The sequence below is a fragment of the Podarcis melisellensis genome (genome assembly GCF_964234715.1).
Source record: "Podarcis melisellensis genome assembly, chromosome: 4".
In the NCBI taxonomy this organism is placed as follows: domain Eukaryota; kingdom Metazoa; phylum Chordata; class Lepidosauria; order Squamata; family Lacertidae; genus Podarcis; species Podarcis melisellensis.
The window spans coordinates 73,643,128-73,662,980 of NC_138531.1; the positions used below are offsets into that span (position 1 = coordinate 73,643,128).

General features: G+C 41.0%; 1 protein-coding gene across 3 annotated transcripts in view; it reads right to left on the minus strand.

The window, feature by feature from the left end:
- Positions 1-19,853, minus strand: part of LSAMP (limbic system associated membrane protein) — a 1,403,176-nt gene that overhangs the window by 14,942 nt on the left and 1,368,381 nt on the right. For 2 of the 3 annotated variants that reach the window (XM_081908544.1, XM_081908543.1), the window contains one exon: positions 12,118-12,153. The exons of the other annotated variant lie outside the window; for it this stretch is intronic. In XM_081908544.1, the coding sequence (XP_081764670.1) occupies positions 12,118-12,153 (36 nt within the window). The remainder of the gene's footprint in view (positions 1-12,117; positions 12,154-19,853) is intronic. 3 annotated transcript variants of the gene reach the window in all.

The window sequence follows — 19,853 nt, forward strand, 5'->3', positions numbered from 1 at the left end:
TCTCTTGCGGGGGTGCAGTTAGTGCCAGCACCATCCGTTAAGAGTTTGGGTGTAATCTTGGATACCTCCCTCTCCATGGAGGCGCAGATTACAGCTATAACAAAGGTGGCATTTTTTCATCTCCGCCAAGCTAAGCAGTTGGCTCCTTACCTCTCTCTGACTGACCCAGAAACTCCAGCGGGTGCAGAATGTCGTGGCGAGACTCCTTACGGGGTCTTCGCTGCAAGATCACATTCACCCGGTGCTATACCAGCTGCACTGGCTCCCGGTGGAGTACAGGATCAGGTTTAAGGTGCTGGTTTTAACCTTTAAAGCCCTATACAGCCTAGGAACCTCATACCTACGGGACCGCCTCTCCTTATGGTCTTATGGTCTTCAAATAAAAACATCCTGAAGGTCCCAGGCCACATAGAGGTTAGGCTGGCCTCAACTAGAGCCAGGGCTTTTTCGGCTGCGGCTTCAATCTGGTGGAACGCTCTGTCACATGAGACTAGGGCCCCGTGGGAAGATGTCCAATGTGCCTGCAAGACAGAGCTGTTCCACCAGGCCTTTGGTCAGGGCGCAGCCTGACCCCTCCTTTGGCAATCTTCCCAGAACTTTAGCTTAATGGTTGCCATCAATTTGATTTTAATTAATTTTTATAATGAAATGTTTTTAGAATGTTGTACTGTTTTATTGTTGTTAGCCACCCTGAGCTCGGCTTCAGCTGGGGAGGGCAGGATATAAATAAATTTTTTTTTTTTATTATTATTATTATTATTATTATTATTATTATTATTATTATTATCTTGTTGGCCACTGTGAGAGAAGGATGTTGGGCTAGATGGACCTTATCTGGTAGGCTCTTCTTAGGTTCTTTTGATGAAGTCTGGAAACACTAGGGAGATCTGAACGTGGACTCTTGCATTGCTGTATGTTAGCCTTCACCAACCTGCTGTGCTCCAGTAGTTTTGGACTACAACTCCCACCAGCGCCAGCCAGCACATGCTGATGGGAGTTGTAGTCTACAACATCTGGAAGGCACCAGGTTCATAAAGGCTATTGTGTGCAATGATGCTTGTGCCTACTGTATTCCTTGATGTGTCTTGGGAACAAAGCAGAAGTAGGTAAAGAGAAACAAGTTATGCAGCTGGAGCAAGAACACAGAGGAAGGGACATATTTCATCTCCCCTCCCCTTGCGGCCTGGAGAGCTTGGGGTTTTACACATGCCAGCACCTCAGCTAGAAGTCATTTCTCTAGTCTGCTGACTCTGTTTGCCAGGGTTTCTGAAGATGAAATCTTTATTATCAGGGAGGCTTAAAAGGGGGGGGGGGATACTGTTAATTCCATTTTCAAGGTCATGCTTTGAAAGTTATTAATTTCTTTCTTCCAAGGCTCTGTACTCAGTTCCAAGGCTTTGGGGATTTGCAGCTGGTACTTAGTAGGCTACACTTAGGGACTTTTCCTCCTGCTTCTCTGCTGTACAGGGAAAAATATCCCCAATTTCGCTGCTAGAAGCATCAAGTTCATAATGCTCTATTTGCATCCTATTCTTATTCTAAGGGCTTGCCCACACTTCCACTTGTCCTGTTGCTTTCCTCTGGGAAAACCCACTCTCTGCTGCTGAATTGGAGCAAACGTTAATCAGCTTTTCTGCAGAAATTAGGTTTTTCCTTACAGAAAGTTGAACCCATAACTGTTGTTTATAAATGCTTATGGATCTTTGCAAGAGAGTAGTTGAGGAACTTAGATATATGTGGAAGAGGGAATTAGAACATTTTATATGGAATGTTCCTTTGTATTTGAAATTGAGATCAATCCAGCAAAATAAATATTTTCAGGCACACTGGACTCCACAACATAGGAAGGTACTACCCATTACAGATATAGTTTGAGATGGATGTGGTGCTGCAAATGTCTCATTGAGGCATATAGTGTGGGCTTGTACAGTGATATATTCTTTTTGGTCTGAAGTTGCTGCTGTATCAATTTTGCATTGGCAAAATCCTTGCTATTTGCAGATGCTCAGGCACTTTTAAATTAAATTCCCATCATACAGGGATTAATGACAGGAAGGACAACAAAAGAGGATTTTGCAAGCCCTTATGATCATCAAGGGATTTATACTTCAATAGACCCAATGTCTATCATGCAATGATCTGAGGACCTAACTGCCTTGGCTTCATTTCAACATATTTCTTTATAGATATCAATGTCATGTGGATACCTATTTGGACATCTGGAGGGCTTATATCAACCTGTATGTTTAACTTAAGATGGATGTACTGATGTTTATTCTATCTTTAATGTGCACTGGTGGTAATTATTAGTATTCTTCTTTTGCTTTCATGTTATTAATTTTCACAATTCTTTCCTTTTCCTTTTCTCATTGTTAAATTTGCAAATAAAAAACAAGCATACTTCATTTTCTCCTTGATCTTACTTGTTGGCAGGGGTAGCCAGTGTAGTTTCCTCCAGAAGTTACTGCACTCAAACTCCCATTAGCCCCACCAGCATGACCAATGGTCAGGCATGGTGGGAGTTGTAGTCAAACCATCACAGCGCCTACCCCTGATCTAAAGTTCCATTCACACTTCAGTGTCAAAAAGCATTCGACTTTGTGGAGTCATAGGGAGGAACGGTCTTAGACAGTAGGTCTCAGTGTTGCTGCATAAGCAACATATTGATAGTAGTAAACAGCTGAAGATATCAGTGGTCCATTAAACCATACTACACTTTTCAAAGGGTACAATATGTTCTCGCTAATTAGCTACCCAATGGCCCACACGGAGAGATTGACAGAGAACACTTCTGTATTTTCACTTTTGTGAATGCTATTGTATCACCCTGTCACACTGTGTTCTGGTCACTTGACCGTTTGTGGGCGGCATTCTGTAATTTTCTTCTGAAGAAATTTGTCTTGCCATTGCTTCTCTCTCACACTAAGATCACATTGCATTTGCTCAAAGAGCATGACAGAACTTTTAAGACTGATGAAATCCCTCCACTCTACAAGAACAACTTGTACTGTGGCAATTCCCCGAGTGGGAGGATATTTTCAAGCAGTGCTGAGACTACTTGAACTTCCCTCGAGTGCAAGGCTGGGCACCGCACAACTTCAGAATAAGTAATCTAAGACTGAAGTGTCTCCTCACAACTGCAGTTTAAATCACATTTGCCACCAATGTCCTGCCTGGAACATGATCTCATTTGCCGCTGTAGCAAGGATGGGGAACTTGTAGCCCTCCAGATGTTGCTGCACTCCAACTCCTATCAGTCACAGCTAGTGTAGCTGATGAACAGGGCTGGCATCCAACAACAGCTGGAAGCCACAGGCTCCTCATCCCTGCCCTATAGCCACACTAATAACTTGTGCACAAAGAAGATTCCATTGACTCTGACACTTTTTGTTTAGTTTTTCTTTTGAGATCTGAATTTTGAACTGATGATCTCAATGAACTGGTTCCTCTTCAACAACTAGAGTTTCTAGGAGAGTTCATCAGGTTAAGATTCCAGTATGGATAGCATTGTTCTGTTGGTGCAAGCGCTTATTCTGAACTACATTATGCCCTATATGTCAAACCTCTCATTTGCTGCCTAACATTGGCAGCGGGATAGACAAGAGCTTTTTGCAAGCTAGGTGGAGAGGAGGGAAAATAGATGCTGAATGCATATATAAATGCATATCCAAGTGTGGATGTCTAGGAGCATTGCATTCCTCTCAGTGGAATGCACATTTTCTATTCCAATGCACATTCCCACTGTTCAGCAGTGCAATGGACTTCCTCAGAAGGTGATGTACTCCCCTTCATTGGAGGTTTTTAGCAGAGGCTGGGTGGCCGTCCATCAGGGATGCTTTATAATTCTATGATTCTGACATCCTAATATTACTGCTATTGTTGTCCCAAGGCAATGTAAAGATAGTTAAAAACGGGTGGGGGGCACCATTTAAAGCAAAACTGCACTGGCATGCCAACACAATGCACATCAATTTGTGCAACAGCTTCTCAAAGTAAGAAGTAATAAGAATCCCACATGCACAGAAGTTGTTTGGGAAAGTAGGGTTATCTTGGACACTAGACCAGAGGTGGGAAACATTTTGGCTCCACAGGCAAAGGGATCATCCTCACTGGCCAAATTGGATCCCTTGGTGATTGGTCTGTAGGCCAGAGATTTTCCACCCTTTTTCTAAACCTGTTCAGTCATTCTCCTCCATGTGTATTCTAAACTATGGAGCAGGGCTTCCAAATACTGTCCTCCAGCCCTGGCACCAGCAGCCCATCAGTCTCATCCCCTAACACCCATGGGTTGATAACAATATCTGCAAAGAGGAGCCTATGTGTGCACTGTGATTCTTGGATTAGCTAACACTTGACAGGAAGCACAACTGTGGCTTCTGTTTGCTTGAAAGCCTATGGAGGTATGACTCTTTCTGCACAGGCTCTGTTTTGCAGATGTCACATAGAACACAGGGATGCTAGGAGATAGGGCCCCACCCACCTCACTCAGCCATATGTAGCTCTCTGAAAAACAATCACCTTTCACCATCCTTGGCATCTCTGAGCAACTTTACTTAAATTATGGGGCTGCTTCAAAAATAGAAAATGAGCTGGGCGAGTATCACAGAGACCAATATACAGTTTGCAGGCACATTGGACATCTTCTACAGTATGCTTATTCTGAAGTAGAAATATATACTTGGTCTCTAAGGTGATACTGTACATTTTTAAAAAAATTGTTTTACTAAATTTTGACTGTGTCAGATCAACATGGCTACCTACCTTATTCTGCAGTAGGCCCCATTAAAAAGTTACCATTAGAGTTGGCCCTCAGAAAAATAAAACTTGATATATGGATTTGTAAATAATGGGAGTTGATACCAAACTGAGGCACCTTTTTCTTGCCTTCTTGTTTCCATTCTTAACAGAGAAACTGTCTTCTAAGAAGAGGCTGTAAGTTGTGTTAAAGCAGCTCAGCAGAACTGCTTAACTTATCCAGAAAACAAGAGTTCAAAAAAAAAGAAAAAGAAAAAAAGAAAAAGCTTATTTCAAAGTCATTTTGAAACATTGGACTCCCAACCCTTAAAATATCTGATTGAAGAAGGAAGATGCACTGAATGTTGGTGGATAGTATTGGCTAATGCTTCTTCTATGGACTAATCTCATCGGAATTACTAGGTCAGCATCATCCTGCCTCAAGGCATTAATTATTATGCCCCCGGCACAACACACAATAACAAACTTGGGGTGCTACAGAAAATAGCAGCCCATGTGTCAAGATCACCTTTCACCTCCATAACATGTTGTGCAACTTACTGTGCATTTTCCATCGCTGGCTGCTAATTCAAAGGGTAGATAAATGCTCAGCATGATAAGAAGAGGACACAGGTAGGATGGACTTTACATTGTGGAGGACAAAGGAGGAAACTGATGCCAAACTATCATATTGGATAGCAGCCCCATGTAGTTTGTTTTTTAAAAATTATATGACATTTAGTTATGCCCTCCACAACTGCCCCTATCCTCATGCTGTACTTTCCTGATTATGGGAATATACTTTACATTTCTACAAACACAGGCAACATGGGGATGGATAGGACCGGAATGTTTCCCCTGCGTTTTCTTCCCTTGGAAGCCCATCCATTTGGAAACCATTCTCTGCTTTTCTACAAGACCAGGTTCTTTGGAAAGGACTTGCTGTTTTTGTTGTTAGCATAAACTAGCATATGCAGTGGTATTAAATCATGCAAGCCCAGTCATCTGTAATGTGCTTTTTTATTATTGCCAATGCTGAATGGGAACAGTGTCACCAACAGGCTCAGCCCCAGTGCCTGAGTCCAGAAGATAAAACCAACACTTCCCAAAATGACTTTACCAATGAATGTGAATGGAAAGACTGTTCACTGGGGGGAAATAACCATATGGGAAGCCAATTTGTCAGGCAAATCCTTTGATGGCCTGTGATGTGTAGAAATGGTAAAAGAGGAAGCTGTTTGCTGTTTGGCTGCCACTGCCTTAAGAGAGAATAATTTGAGGTTAAAGTGAGACATGCCACCCCACTCCACTCCCACTGCCACCCTTTTAAATTCCCATTTACCATTACAGAACCAGATACTGTTATTTGAATGGGAACTTAGTGACAAATGGAACGGACAGAGGAGAAAGCAAAAGCAGTTGCCTTACTTATACGCTTTCAGCCTCTCTGCTTATTAAAGCCTAAAAGGATACCAACTATTAATAGGGCAGCAGACTTTTTTCTTTAAAAAAAAAGTTTTTTTAAAAATACAAGTACCTACAAAAACAGAAGGCAAGCATAATCTTAAAGCAGGTTTCTCTCTTCTTCCAGACTGGTGATATGTATTATTAGGGACTCATCTAAAAACAAAGAAAATACTCTTCTTTCTTCAAAAACATTTGTGGAAATATATAGACGAAGCTTATGTGAATTTAAATGCAGCATACATCAGTTGACCCAAATGCATATGATTCATTCTTAATTTTGGTTGTAATCCAAATTTATATACATTTTTACCATACCCTTTTCTCAAGGAGTTCAGGTTGGAATAGATGGGGCTGTATGTTCATGTGTGATTCTCTACATTTAAAGTTCTAAGAAAATGTTTGGCTATCTCATTCTTGGAATTGTTTTGTCCTGCTTATAACACTGATACTCAGTATATTTGTCTTTTGGAAACCTCTCCCCCACCCTCAGTTTATTCCAAATCAGTCATTGTCTTCCATCATTTGACTGAACTCTGAACAGTGAGTTTACTTTTTACATGATCCCTCTTCTGGTTGTCTCATTTTTATCTTTAAAGCAAGATATGTTGTTACCCAATCAGTTTCATATCCAAGTGGGATTTTGAACCCTGGTCTATTCAGGCAATCATAAGCACTCTCCCCCTAACACATCACTGGGTCTCCAGTATATGTTTGCATATGCAAAATAAGGGGTGAGCAGCTAAATGACTGTAATGCAGGAAGCCACCAAAACTGAGGATCACCAAGGTTAGACTGGCTCTCTGGCACACCTCATATCTGCTTTGGAGCTTAGAAGAATCTGTTGAAGGTCCAAAATAGTTTGAAGCCTGGGCTTGTAGGTATGTAGGCTCTTGCATATGCCAACAGCATCATCAGAATACACCATGAAGCTTGGCAGGATTAGGACTTTCCTGCTCATGCTGAATGGGTCCCCTCAATTATCCAGCATAAACAGAAGTAGAGATAAGGTATAATTTAGTTCACAGAAGCACCCAAATTCTCACTTCTTCAAGCAATGCACAAACCAAAACACAGCTCTCCTGTGAAATTTGCACTTCTCTGAATTTTGTAAAGCTATCCATATATGGAATGTTACTCTTACACTCATGTTAGATTCAAATCTGATTAATATGCACAGCCTTATACAAAGCTAGTTTTAAGTATGCTTTTGAGCATTATGAGATCATTTTAAAAGATGGACCAGCCAAACACATCCCCATCACTTGATTTGACTTGGTTAGATCAAGGGAAGAAAGTTGTTATCACATTTCTTGCACACAGAAAGCCAACCAGAGAGAGTGAGTTTGTTGCTAGGACAGAGTGATTCCATTTACTGGGGGACTTCTGGACAATAGAAACCCTTGTTAAAAATCCATCAAACAGAAAACTGGTCATACCTTTTTGAGGAAGCTCCTATTTTTGCCTTGGATCCCTCCAACCAACCCCTTTCTCACTATAGCCTACAGCCCACCATTATACCCATCCTCCAAATGAAAGTGTTAGTACAAGCTAGAATATCTACATCTAAGAGGAAACTAGCTACAATCTACAGTCAATGCAGGGCCATTCTCCAATCAGTGTCTGCTTTACATAAAGGGAACTGTTATTCTCCCACCACCAACAACCTCATCTACTTGGACTCACTTACTGTAACCATGTGTCTGGTTTAGGTATGTGAAAAGAGTGGCTGATTAAATTCAGCATTACCACCACTTTGCTACTGCATCTTCAGAAAGCACAAGGGGCAATGGCAGCTGGAGAACAAGGAAGGTGAAAGGAATTGAACTTTAAGCTAGAAGTAGATACAAGACACGAGGGACAGCTTGGTTTAGGAAGCTGGTGAACCTGGTAGATCTTGAGACTGTGCTGCCTCCACTATCATTCTGCTTGTGTGGGGAGATGTTTGCTGAAGATTTTGGTTTAGAACTGAAATGGGGGGCGTGGGAAACTTATCTATAGAAGCACATTGAAACCCACAGCACTTTTAGCAGAAGAATGCGCACCCTAAAAATACCTTTGCTCTGGCATCTAAAAAGATCAAAATAGCTTTATTAGACAGTAAACAAGTTTTTGTTAGGTAATCCACAGTGGCTTGCATCCCAGGCAATGCAATAGCGACAGCCTTTTCTATACCTATCTGGCTGCTGTTGCCTGTGGTGGCTACATAACACTTATAGGTTAATGGTGACAAAATAGTAAATCATTGCACAGGATATTTTATGAAAATGCTGCTTTACAATGAGAATGGTTTGCCTTTAACAGCAAAGACCCATACTAATAAAGTTTAAAAAATCAGAAATGATTCCAATGTGTCCTTGTAACGCCCATGTGGTCAGGAAATGCTAATTCATATTAAACACAACAAAACAAGCGCCACAGCCTAAGGCTTTAAGAGCAAGGGTGATATGATCAAAATCTTAGAGGAGCGCATTCATGTCTGAGAAAAGAAGCCATGTCTACACAGTTTAGGGATTCGATAATATTTTTCCTGAGGCTCTATCAAGAGGTGAATTGTAAAGGCAGAGCGAACAGTTAGTAAAGCACCAATACCTGTGCTAATTGCCCATGGCAAAGAAACTGCTGGGAACATTTGGCAGAGAAATAAGGTTCTACATATTAAAATTATAGATTTGCTCAGTAATCCAGGATGCACTGAAGGTAGACTAGGATGTAGTTTATGTGAATCAAAATCGAATGCTTGAGCATTAATTCAAGCATGGAATAAATCACACTGAGACATTATACATGCAAGATAAAGTGCTATTAAAACTTTACAGGTTAAAGTTTTGATCATGTGGGTACAAATATATATTTCTCTGCTTATATTTTCATTCAGAACTGTAGAATTTTAGAACAGGAAGGGGCTCAAATCTAGTCATCTAGTCCAGTTACCTGCAATGCCTCAGTCCAGAGAATCCTATGCATGTTACTTCTAAGCCCCAGTGTTCAATATGTTTTAAAGTAAGAGTGTGCCCTTGAAGTATAGGATTTACTCCCTGGTAAGTGTGATTAGGACTGTAGTTTTATTCTTAGGCAGGAATGAAGTGAGACCAATATATTCATTACCTAATAAAACCACAAATCTAAAAAATAAAATAAAAAATCTGGGTTAATTGCCAAACCTTTAAGGTCAGCTTTGGGAGCTCAGTTCTGTGTCTCATTATCAGATGGATATTTAACAAGGTGCAAGGGCTTCTCAGTGGTGGCATCTAAACTGCTTCTCAGATACATTCTATTACTTTTTTCAGCAAGGAAATTTTAATATTCAACTTGTCCTGCTGTGAGATAATTATTTCAGGTAAGTTTTTTATTGTTAATAATTGTATTTATTTAGCTTTTAAACTTGAAGCTACTTTGGGTGGATACATACATATATCTGGATGCAAACAAATACAGCCAAATGATAACTATGAGTAAAGCATTCTTTATTTGTGTTGTTTGTGAATGTTTTTAAGACACACACAATGTGGGCGATTAATTTAAATACAACTATTTGTTTTCAATAAAACCTAAATTTAATTAATTTAAAGATGCTAAACACAAACCCAAAGCAGCCCTTTAAAGATGTTATTCTTGTATCTGTGCACATTTTCATTCCTGCTTCATATGATAACCATATTTATTTGATTTATTTTTAGACTGCTTGTTTGCAAATGGCCTACTTTATTGCTTTTCTTCAGCTTTATGGCAAATAAATATACAGGATTTAATTTAATGGTACATTGTTTTTGTATCTGCTTTCCTTTAATTGTATTTGTAGATTTGCCTCTGTTTATCCAGTTGTAGCCAGTGGCTACAATGTTCTAGCCATTTTAGTTTCCCCATGAAAATGTGTGGATTCCCTTTGAACAAATGACAACAAGCAAGTGACAATACCAACAGGTTGTATGCCCTCATCCTCTTGATTAATAATCAGTACTGCTGCTGCACTGCAGATGTGGGAAACATCATTATGCTGCCAGATGATTAGCAGGTGGGTGGTCCTAGTCATATGTCAAAGCTGCTCTGCCTACTAGACCAAAAGGGTTTCCCACACCTGCTGTATTGGCTGTGAGGGTTTGTTGCTGTTGTTCTGGAACCAAGTTGCCCTTGCAGACCAGCGACTCTCAAAATTATGTTGCGAACTGCCCTAAGATGTATGGATGAAGGGTGGGATACAAATTCAATAAATAAATAAATAAATACCAATGGTGCAGAGAGTGGAAATAAGTGCTTCCATTTCTATTAAGCCTATTGGATACCATTGTCACTGGGTGTCTTCCAATAATAAAAGCACACACCAGTGCTGTGTGGGAGCCTGGGGGTGCTTTTTCAAAGACATACCTTGAACCTGGATCACCAAGAAACTGAGTGAACAGCAGAGCTGGTGAAATTACCGGAGGCTGATATTTTTCAATATCTTCTGCTATTCATTTGGCATGTAGGGCAGGCCCAAGAAAGACCATCCTCATTGCAAGAGAGCATATTCCACATATAGAATTCAAGTGAACAGGCAGACAAACTGTACCTTAACATTGCCAATGGGACAGTGTCTTCTACTGCACCTGAAGGCAGCAGACCAACTTAGGGAGAGAAGAGGAAATCATAGTCTCTAACACCTTGCTGTCACTCCCTGAGAACGCTAATCCTCTGCATTGCTGCCTGGACAACCATCTCACTCTGCGTAATGGTAAAGGGACGTAGTGGACTACCTGACCATCATACACCAGAGCATTCAAACAAATTGTTACTATGGGGGGGGGTAATCATCCCATGTTGGCTTCTTCACTTTATTTTTGAGCCAGTGGATTCAAGATAACATAGTCTTCTCATTAGCTCATACCAGCTCAGAATTGAGGTCAGTCCTTTTAAAAAGACCTCAACTCAGTCTCTTCCTCCATGAGAAATATTTACAATGTTGGGTATAGAAGGTTAGTCTAGAAGCCTCCTCTCTGGTAGGTCAGCTTTCCATGTGAAGTGAGCTTGTAACTGGGTGTTTTAATAATGACTTTTTTTCAACTTTCAGATCAACCATCTCCCATATGCATTCTGAGGTGATACTTGTCTGTGAGGGGCTATACTATATGGGTCTATATATATTTTTTCTGTTAGAGAGTAATTGAAGACTGAAGAACAAATGAAAAATCTCTAATGTGCTGAATTGTTAAAAGATTCTCCCACCCGGGAAGAATGGCAGATGAAAGTGATGGACTACATGGAACTGGCGGAAATGACTGGCAGAATCCGAGACCAGGGAGAAGAGTCGGTAGAAGAAGACTGGAAGAAATTTAAAGACTACTTACAGAAACACTGTAAAATTAAGGAATGTTAGAGGGATGCTGGAATGAAGTTATGTGGTTTTAGCAGTAATGTTTTTAAGGGGTATGTAAAAATGGATTGTGAACATGTGAAAATGTAAAGCCATAATATATTATGATAAAATATTAAGATAAAAGCAAAAAGGGTAAGGACTTGCTGAAATAACGTTTGAACTAGAATACAAAAAAGGGAGGTGTGAGGAGGTCAAGAAACAAGCAGATGTAAGATAAGGTATGGAAAGATTGATTTGTTTTTTCTTTTTTTAATTGTATCTTTTTTACTGTTTTTTCTTTTTTCTTTGTCATTTGAAACTTTAATAAATATTATTTTTTAAAAAATGAATTGTTAAAAGATTCAGGTGACCTAAGTTTAAAAGACCAATGGCTTAAGAGTTGAACAGCTGAGTTTGCCAGCAATGGGGCACGTAGATATAAGGGCAGGAGCAACCAGAGTGTAGACACAATGTCTTATTTTTTCACAACAAATAAACTATTTCCTCTTCCCTGGTTCATCCTACTTATTGAATTGATGGAGAATGACCCAGCTTAAGAGCTACTGTGACACAAAACATATACTGACCTGGAAAAGGATTGGGGAGTGTGGGTAATATTTTCTCTAAGGAGTGAGAAAAACAACAAAACAAAACAATAAGCAACATGCACTTTCCACATTCAGCAAGCAACAGTTACAAACCTGGAGTGCTTCCCAACCTGAAATTGCTTTGATTCAAAAGAACATTTGCTCTTCCCAAAGCACCTAAGTATGTGATGAGGCAGGGAGGAACCATCTGAAGGAGACACAAACTGAATAAGCAATATACAGAATATAAAGGGAATTATGATGCCTTCTGTGAGGGAACTTGAGTGCCATGATTTCACTATCCAAATATCACCACAAGATCCCAATACACAGTTCTTTGACCTAGTAAACTTTTGCCTAGTTTGCTTTGCTGTTAAATTTGTATTGTTAATATGTCTAGTTAACTATGCTGAACTGCAAGCAGCAAAGACATTCTAGACACTTTCTACTCTGTACATACAGCCCATGTTCAAGAATCAATGGTGGCATCTCCTTCGTACAAACTCAGTTGCATTATATGTCTTGATTTATCTTTAAACCCTTTTGTCTCATGGCAGAATCTCCAAAGAACCAATGAAAATTGTGGATTTCACGGACAATGTTGCAGCATTTCCTAGTCAGCTTCCAAAATAAATGGCTTAAGGGACCACCCTCTCTCTCTTAAGAGGAAAGATCTTGATTAAATGACAAACGTCACCACCAAAGAGTCTGTTATGCAAATGACTCCCAGGAACATAGCATGTTTGGGTACAATCTGGAGAAGCTTGGTTTACGTCTTCATCCAGGCTTTTACAGACAGGGAAACTGGGATAAGAAGAGGGGAGAGAAAGAAATTATTGTCCAGAAATCAGTGGCAGAGCCAGGGTGAACTAACCAGAGGCTGGCCACAAAACTGAAGCATATGTGTAATCTATCTCAATGTAGGGCTTTGAATTATTTATGTACTAAATTTATTTATTTCATTCCATTTATTAATCCCTTACTATGAAGCATCTCAAATTCCCAGTCATGCCATCGGTAGTACAACAGAATCCAGCCCGCACCAACATTCTTGGTGCCAGGGAGGGATACCTAGCACAGAACCTCCATAAAGGCTATGTAGCTGTTTGACTGGTGCCTGTCACTGCTGTCTTACCACTGCCAAATATGTTCGGGCGAAGGGAAGAGGTTGCGGGGCTTAGACCTCAGCAGCAAACTCCAAAATGAGCCACACCCAAATTTAAAAGGATCTAGAACTAAGCTTTGATGGTATTGGGGCAAGGCTATTTGAACAGAAGGCGCTAACATTCTGCCCTTGTATTGTTTTTGTTATTAATTAATATTATTTACTTGTCCTTCAACAGCAGGTCCCAGGCCAGGATACAACAATTTAAAATTAAATTAAATTAAAACAGCTAAAACAAATCACAGTCACAGGAATAGGCTGGGCCCTGAAAACTCACATCACAGTTGTCAAAAGCCAAGGTTAAAAGCATTCACCAAAAACTGCACAGAGAAGATGGCAGGCACAACTTTGTGGGGAGTGCGTTCATAACCAGGTGGCTGTACAAAAACTGCAAGCTCTAGGCAGAAGCATAGCTAGGAATAACAATATATGCTGGATGTCCCCTCTGAGCTTATGGGAGCTTCATGAAGCTCATCACAGGTTAAAGCATTTCCTGGCGGATCTCTCAAGAAGTCAGCCAGTCATTATTTGCTTATAAACCTCTTCAGGCACCAACGGCGCAATGCTCCTTAGGCAGAGCACACCGTGCTATTACAACCCGACTTGTTGTGGAAGCTCTATAAGCCAATCAGGCTACAGCAGGTCAAGCACATCCCTGTGACTAATGACAGATCTCCCTGCACTAACTGCCTTAATGGGAGTGTTTGATGTCACAGCAGGTGCTGGAAGATATTGTCTTTTGGCTTGGAAAAATACACAGCCAGGCTGGAACTTAGTGTTTATGTAGCAATGGGGGCCTATTGTTCGGGGAAAACAGTCAGCTTCAGTGACAGGATTTCCTTGTTATTTAGTGCGCTTAAATAACATAAGCCCATTACCTTTCCCTCGCACAGTTGGCAAGACACTTCTTCACAAGTGGTTATTCTGAAGCGTTCTGGCCTCATTATTACATTGCTTTGTACAAAACGGCAGTACCTTTCCCCGGCCTGCTGTGCAACACCCTTCTTACTCCACCCCATTCCTGCCCTAATAATTCCACCTCGCCTTGTTACTCTCTGTGATACTATCGCTCTTGAGTAAAATGCTTAAGGCAAGCATAAAATGAAAAGCACGCTAGCCACTGGTCTGCTGCACAGTCCGTTCATTAAATCACAACTGAGAGCTGGTCCACATGTTACAACCACAAAGAAAAGGCTGCATGAAATTGCCACGTGTGGCCTCTGCGTCTGTGGGCCAAGTGAAACTTATGCAGCAAAAGGAGCAGGGGAAAAAAATATCCATGCTACATTTTGTAGAAGTTTTGAGAAAACAACCTGGTTCACTGGATGACTTACTCCCCTCTGAAAACTTGCCGTGCAGGGATAGCTGATATGTGATGGCAGCTACTTTGTCGAGTGCCTTTCCACCCATGCGATTGAAAACTGTGCTCTAGTTTTTATGCTGCCAATCAATTATTATATGTGCTCCAGTTTTTATGCGGCCAATCAATTATCATTTTAAAGTATTTATAGGCCACGTTTTGTAGTGCAACTCCTTCAAGATGGCTTATGTACCTATCCAATGTTCATATGAAGCTAGCGGGTTGTAAACAATGCTTTCTGTGGTCAGTGTGTGCATGTACAGGAAAGGCTGTGTCATCATGTGGTTCTAAAATGGCGATGCAACGGAGCGTGTGCTTGCTCCCGAGACCTCATACCGCCTGCTCAGCCTGTACATTTGCACCAGGATTATATTACGCAGCTATCATAAATCTCCAGGGCTCTCTTCAAAGGAAAGCCGCTTGGTAAAATATGACCTGAATTTCTCACAGCGTTTGCAGCAAATACTGCTAAGTTATATTGATATTAGGTGACTGAGAGCAAGTGTTTTGGTTGTGTGGATGGGGAGGCAGGATTACACCCTTGCTCCCTCCCTCTGTTTGAGGCGCATAGGCTGCATCTGCATATGGGACCTTTAACATCTGCACAGTCCTGCTGTGACATCTCAGAATTTATTTATCAATAATTAACTTAATTCAAAATAAGAAAAGAGGTTTCGATATACTGGACACACAAAACCCACACATTCCAATCTGTTCTCAGAAAATTTGGGGGACTTGTTTCCTGACCCTTGGTTCTATTCTCCACCATTTCTCCCCCACCTCTTTTTGTGATTCAGAATAAGGCTTGTGAAATGCATGTTTGCCCAGGTTTTCTTCCATCACCAAAGTTTCTGCATGGTTGTGGCTTATGGTGCAGTTCTATACATGACTACTCAGAGCTAAGTTCTACTGAATTCAGTAGGGCTTACTCCCATGCAAGTGTGTACAGGATTGCAGCATTGTTTGGGGATTTAATAAAAAAAAATACTCTGTTTTTCTTCAATGCTTTCCAGATCTCAGTCCATTGATGCCACTAAAATTTGATAAATGAACCTACGAGCTGTCAAACAATTGATTGAATTATATACATTGCTGCACATATTGACAGCCAATGTCTCTCAAAGAGACAGGAAGCTGTCTAAAGCAAATGCTTTCTTTCACCTGGTATTTAGAGGAGATACTTCTGATGTGTTGATCACTATATTCTGCAGTGATGATAGCACTTGGGCCTTTCTGATCAATTTCAGGGCATTGTCCTCCGACAGTTTGTTATTACTCCTGTTGCTGTGTGTTTCAATCTTGTTCCTCTCCTGCCTAGCTCTGCTTCATTTCGTTGGACAAATCCTCCCATTTCTAAATGGCCATAGGAATGACAGGTATATATCTCCACTGATGACAGATATTCCCACCTCCTGTGGGTCCAGTCCCTTACTTCCCAAAGTGCATTTTGCTTTAGGTGGTATTGAAGCCCACCTCTGCCTTTTTCACGCTCTGCCTGGGATCATCCATCACTTATTTTTGTCCCTTCCTAGGCTGCAGTTTCAAATAATTTGCAGGACCCAATAAGCCCCGTGCACCCTTTTGCTATGGGCAAAGCCACAAACATTTCACTTTGCCCCTATTCTGCAGTTTCAATCTCGGCTCCTGTCATTTTTCAACCACTACAGAACCTTCTGGCACTGACATTCCATCTGCCTCTCAAAGGAGAGGATATCTTTGAACAAATTTGTTCTCTATTAAAAAGCATGAAAAGTCTCTTACTGATGCTTCAATCCCTTTGATTCCGAAAAAGAAAACCACCCAAAAGGGGAGGGCTGTATCACTTGCTCTAGTTTGTTCTTGGATGTGAGGCCAAGCAGGCTTGGAGGGGTATTTCAAAATGGCTTGTGCTTCCTTTTGCTTCTTTCTGAAGCTTAATGATAGCCAATTATAAACTACCAGGCCTCCAATTATACACTTCTTTAACACAGAAATACTAAGTTTTTCTCATCTTCGTGGACTACATAGGGAATTTGTTCCAGGTCCCCCTCCCCCCCCATCTAAAAGTTAGAGAGAAGTGTTCATCTTTAGTCACAGGAGAAAAGCTACTTTATTTTTTTTTAAAAAAACAAAGATGTACAGTATATACACATTTAATTGCATGCATTTAATTGCTTTGGATGTTATACAGATATAAAGAGAGTAGGAATTGCAAGTACCTTCTGCTTCCTGTTGCTCTCAGTAGATATTTAATGGCCTGGTTTGAACATAATATTGCACTGTGTCTTATGACATGGTGATCTGAAGCCATGGTTTGTTGTTGGTTTGCTTTCACTATGGCTTGGTGTTCCGTGTGAACCCAGCACCTTTCTTTAACTGTGGTTTGTCTGAACACCCTAACTCAGACAACCAAACTACAAAGGTATGAGGCAAGAGCAGCTGGGGAAAACACCCAAACTTTGAGAGAATCAAGCCTGGGCTTGTTTGATTGCGGGGCAACTCATGATTAACTTAGGGTTTGTTTAAGAAACCATGGCTGTACCTGCAACTTGAGCTTGTGAAGAAAAGCAACACACTAATGCACTTGAGCTTCCTGCTCTCTTTGCATTAGCATAACATCTAAGCTGCTCACATTTGCTAACTTTGATGTGGAGGCACCACCACTAGAGCAGTAGTCCACTGGTCTACTACATTCATGCCCACGCCAATAATTTTCCGTTGCCATTTCTTTTCAAGAGCTTCCCACATCACCCCCAAATCACTTTTTTACTATCCCACCAAATTTACCACTTAATCAGCAGAATGGTGAGAGCAGATGCTGAATAGGAAATAAGCAAAGAGGTGTTGTGGCATGCCTTACTAACTGCATTCTGGGCAGTATTTTTTAAAATGTAAAATAATAACAATAATATAATACTTTATTATTTATACCCTTCCCACCTCGCTGGGTTTCCCCAGCCACTCTGGGTGGCTTCCAACAAAATATTAAAATACAGTAGTCCTTAGATATTAAACGCTTCCCTAAACAGGGCTGCCTTCAGATGTCTTCTAATAGTCTGGTAGTTGTTTTTTCCTTTGACATCTGGTGGGAGGGTGTTCCACAGGGCGGGTGCCACTACCGAGAAGGCCCTCTGCCTGGTTCCCTGTAACTTCGCTTCTTGCAGTAAGGGAAGAGCCAGAAGGCCCTCGGCGCTGGACCTCAGTGTCTGGGTAAAATAATGGGGGTGGAGATGCTCCTTCAGGGTGGCATTCAAGACTGTGCTAAGGTGATAATTCTATCAGTGTAAGTGTTTCTGCTTGCCAGAAGGAACAATCTCTCCTCTCCTAACCCTACACCCCATTCTGGGGATTCTCCCAACCCTCCTGAGCAGAACAGGGGTTGTCCAGATGGAGGAAAGTGCCATTGTGCTAACTAATCTAGAAGCCTCTTCTAGAAGTCTCTCTCTATTAGCCTTTCTCAACCTGGTGTACTTCAGGCATTTTGGAGTACAATTCTCATAATCCCTGACCATTAACTATGCTGGTTGCAGGTGATGGGAATTATGCTCCAGGTTGGTTGTGGTTTTTTTTTTTTAATCCTAGATAAAAAACTGGGAAAATAATAATTAAAAAAATTAGATCCCCATGGATTTCCTTTTATTTATTCTTTGGGTATATACTACTGGCTTCCTATAAAACCCTGGGCTATCATGCATCATACCCCAGTTTGTCCATCTGTTATAAAAGTATCAACAACATTCATACATCTCCTAGCCATTTATATTTTTCATTTTCCATAATATCTTATACCATCACAGGTGAGTAGGTCAGAGCTATAGCAGGTCAAATTATTTGTGTTAACTGAGTTTGCCCTCAGGGATATTTCAAATCAATGAAGACCTTATAAAGAAACTGCTGATAGAAAAAGAAATAATAGCCCCCAACTCCATATATAATGTCCAGGGGAGATTATGGACTGAACTTTAGAAATTTATTACAGAGAAGTAAACCTTGGATATGTCAGGTCTGATCTGAAGGTTTGATTAGATTTCCTGGAAACAACTGCAAAGCAAGGTCATGTTTAGTTAGGAAATCATGCTGATTCCTTTTTCTTTTAGTCAAATTAATAAAGAATTAAGAGAAGAAAAATGTTCATAAAATAGAATCCAGCAAAGGGTGAGTGTGGGGGAGTGAATAATTCAGCTGATTTCTTAGCCTAATTATTCTCTTAAAAAAAAATAAAGTTGGAAGATATGATTCTGCACCTAAAACCAGAATTTACTCTCAGAATGATCTCTTATAGCCTCACAGCCTTTTCTAGACATGAAATATTGATTGGATATAAGAATAGCTGATGTTCTATAACACAACTGAAATGCCATTTTTATGGTTTGCATGTTGGGCTAATAGAAAGTTAAAATGCAGGGCTACTGTTCAACATTAGGAATGACCTACAGTTAGTAATTTTGTGTACAAAAACACATTCAGCTGCAGTTAGTTAGCACAGACTTCCTCACCTTTGCTTTATATTCAGCAGGATTGGCCAAAGACATTGTGGCACCTGAGGTGAACCACAAAATGTAGCCTCCCCTCCCTACCAAGGAAGAAGGGGCGAGTGATCTACACTAGGAACAAGGGGGGAATAAAGATCTACATCAAGATCAGCTGCCCCTGTTAAGCCTGCCACCTAGGGCAGTCACCTCACCTTGCCACATATGTGGGCCGGCCAGTGGCGTAGCGTGGGGGGTGCAGGGGGGCCCGGCCGCACCGGGCGCAACATCTGGGTGTTAGGGTGCACAAATCCACAGGTTAGGGGGCGCAAATCCACGGGTTGGGGGTGCAAATGACTTGCCTTGCCCCGGGTGCTGACAACCCACACTACGCCACTGGGGCCGGCCCTGAGATTTAGTATCATCTGTTCTCATAGTCTCTGAAAACAGTCACGTCCTTTCAAGTCATTTTTTTTCCAGTTCTGTTTCTGCTTTGTGACCTTATTCCCCTTTCAGTTTCTCATTTCTGCACTTTTTCCAGCCTCCCCTTTCTTTCTCCCAGTTGCTCACCTCCACCGTCTTACCAAGTTTTCAAAAGGCCTTTTCATTGTTTTGGCTACACTGTGGTCTGGTACCAGTTTTCTCTTTAAATAGATTATGATGGTGGTTTTTCCCCATGTTCTATGATGAACAAGGACAGAGCAGGTTGCCTTTTCTTACAGTCATGTACATTGGATTTCAAGTATGAATGTGGCCATGTCTT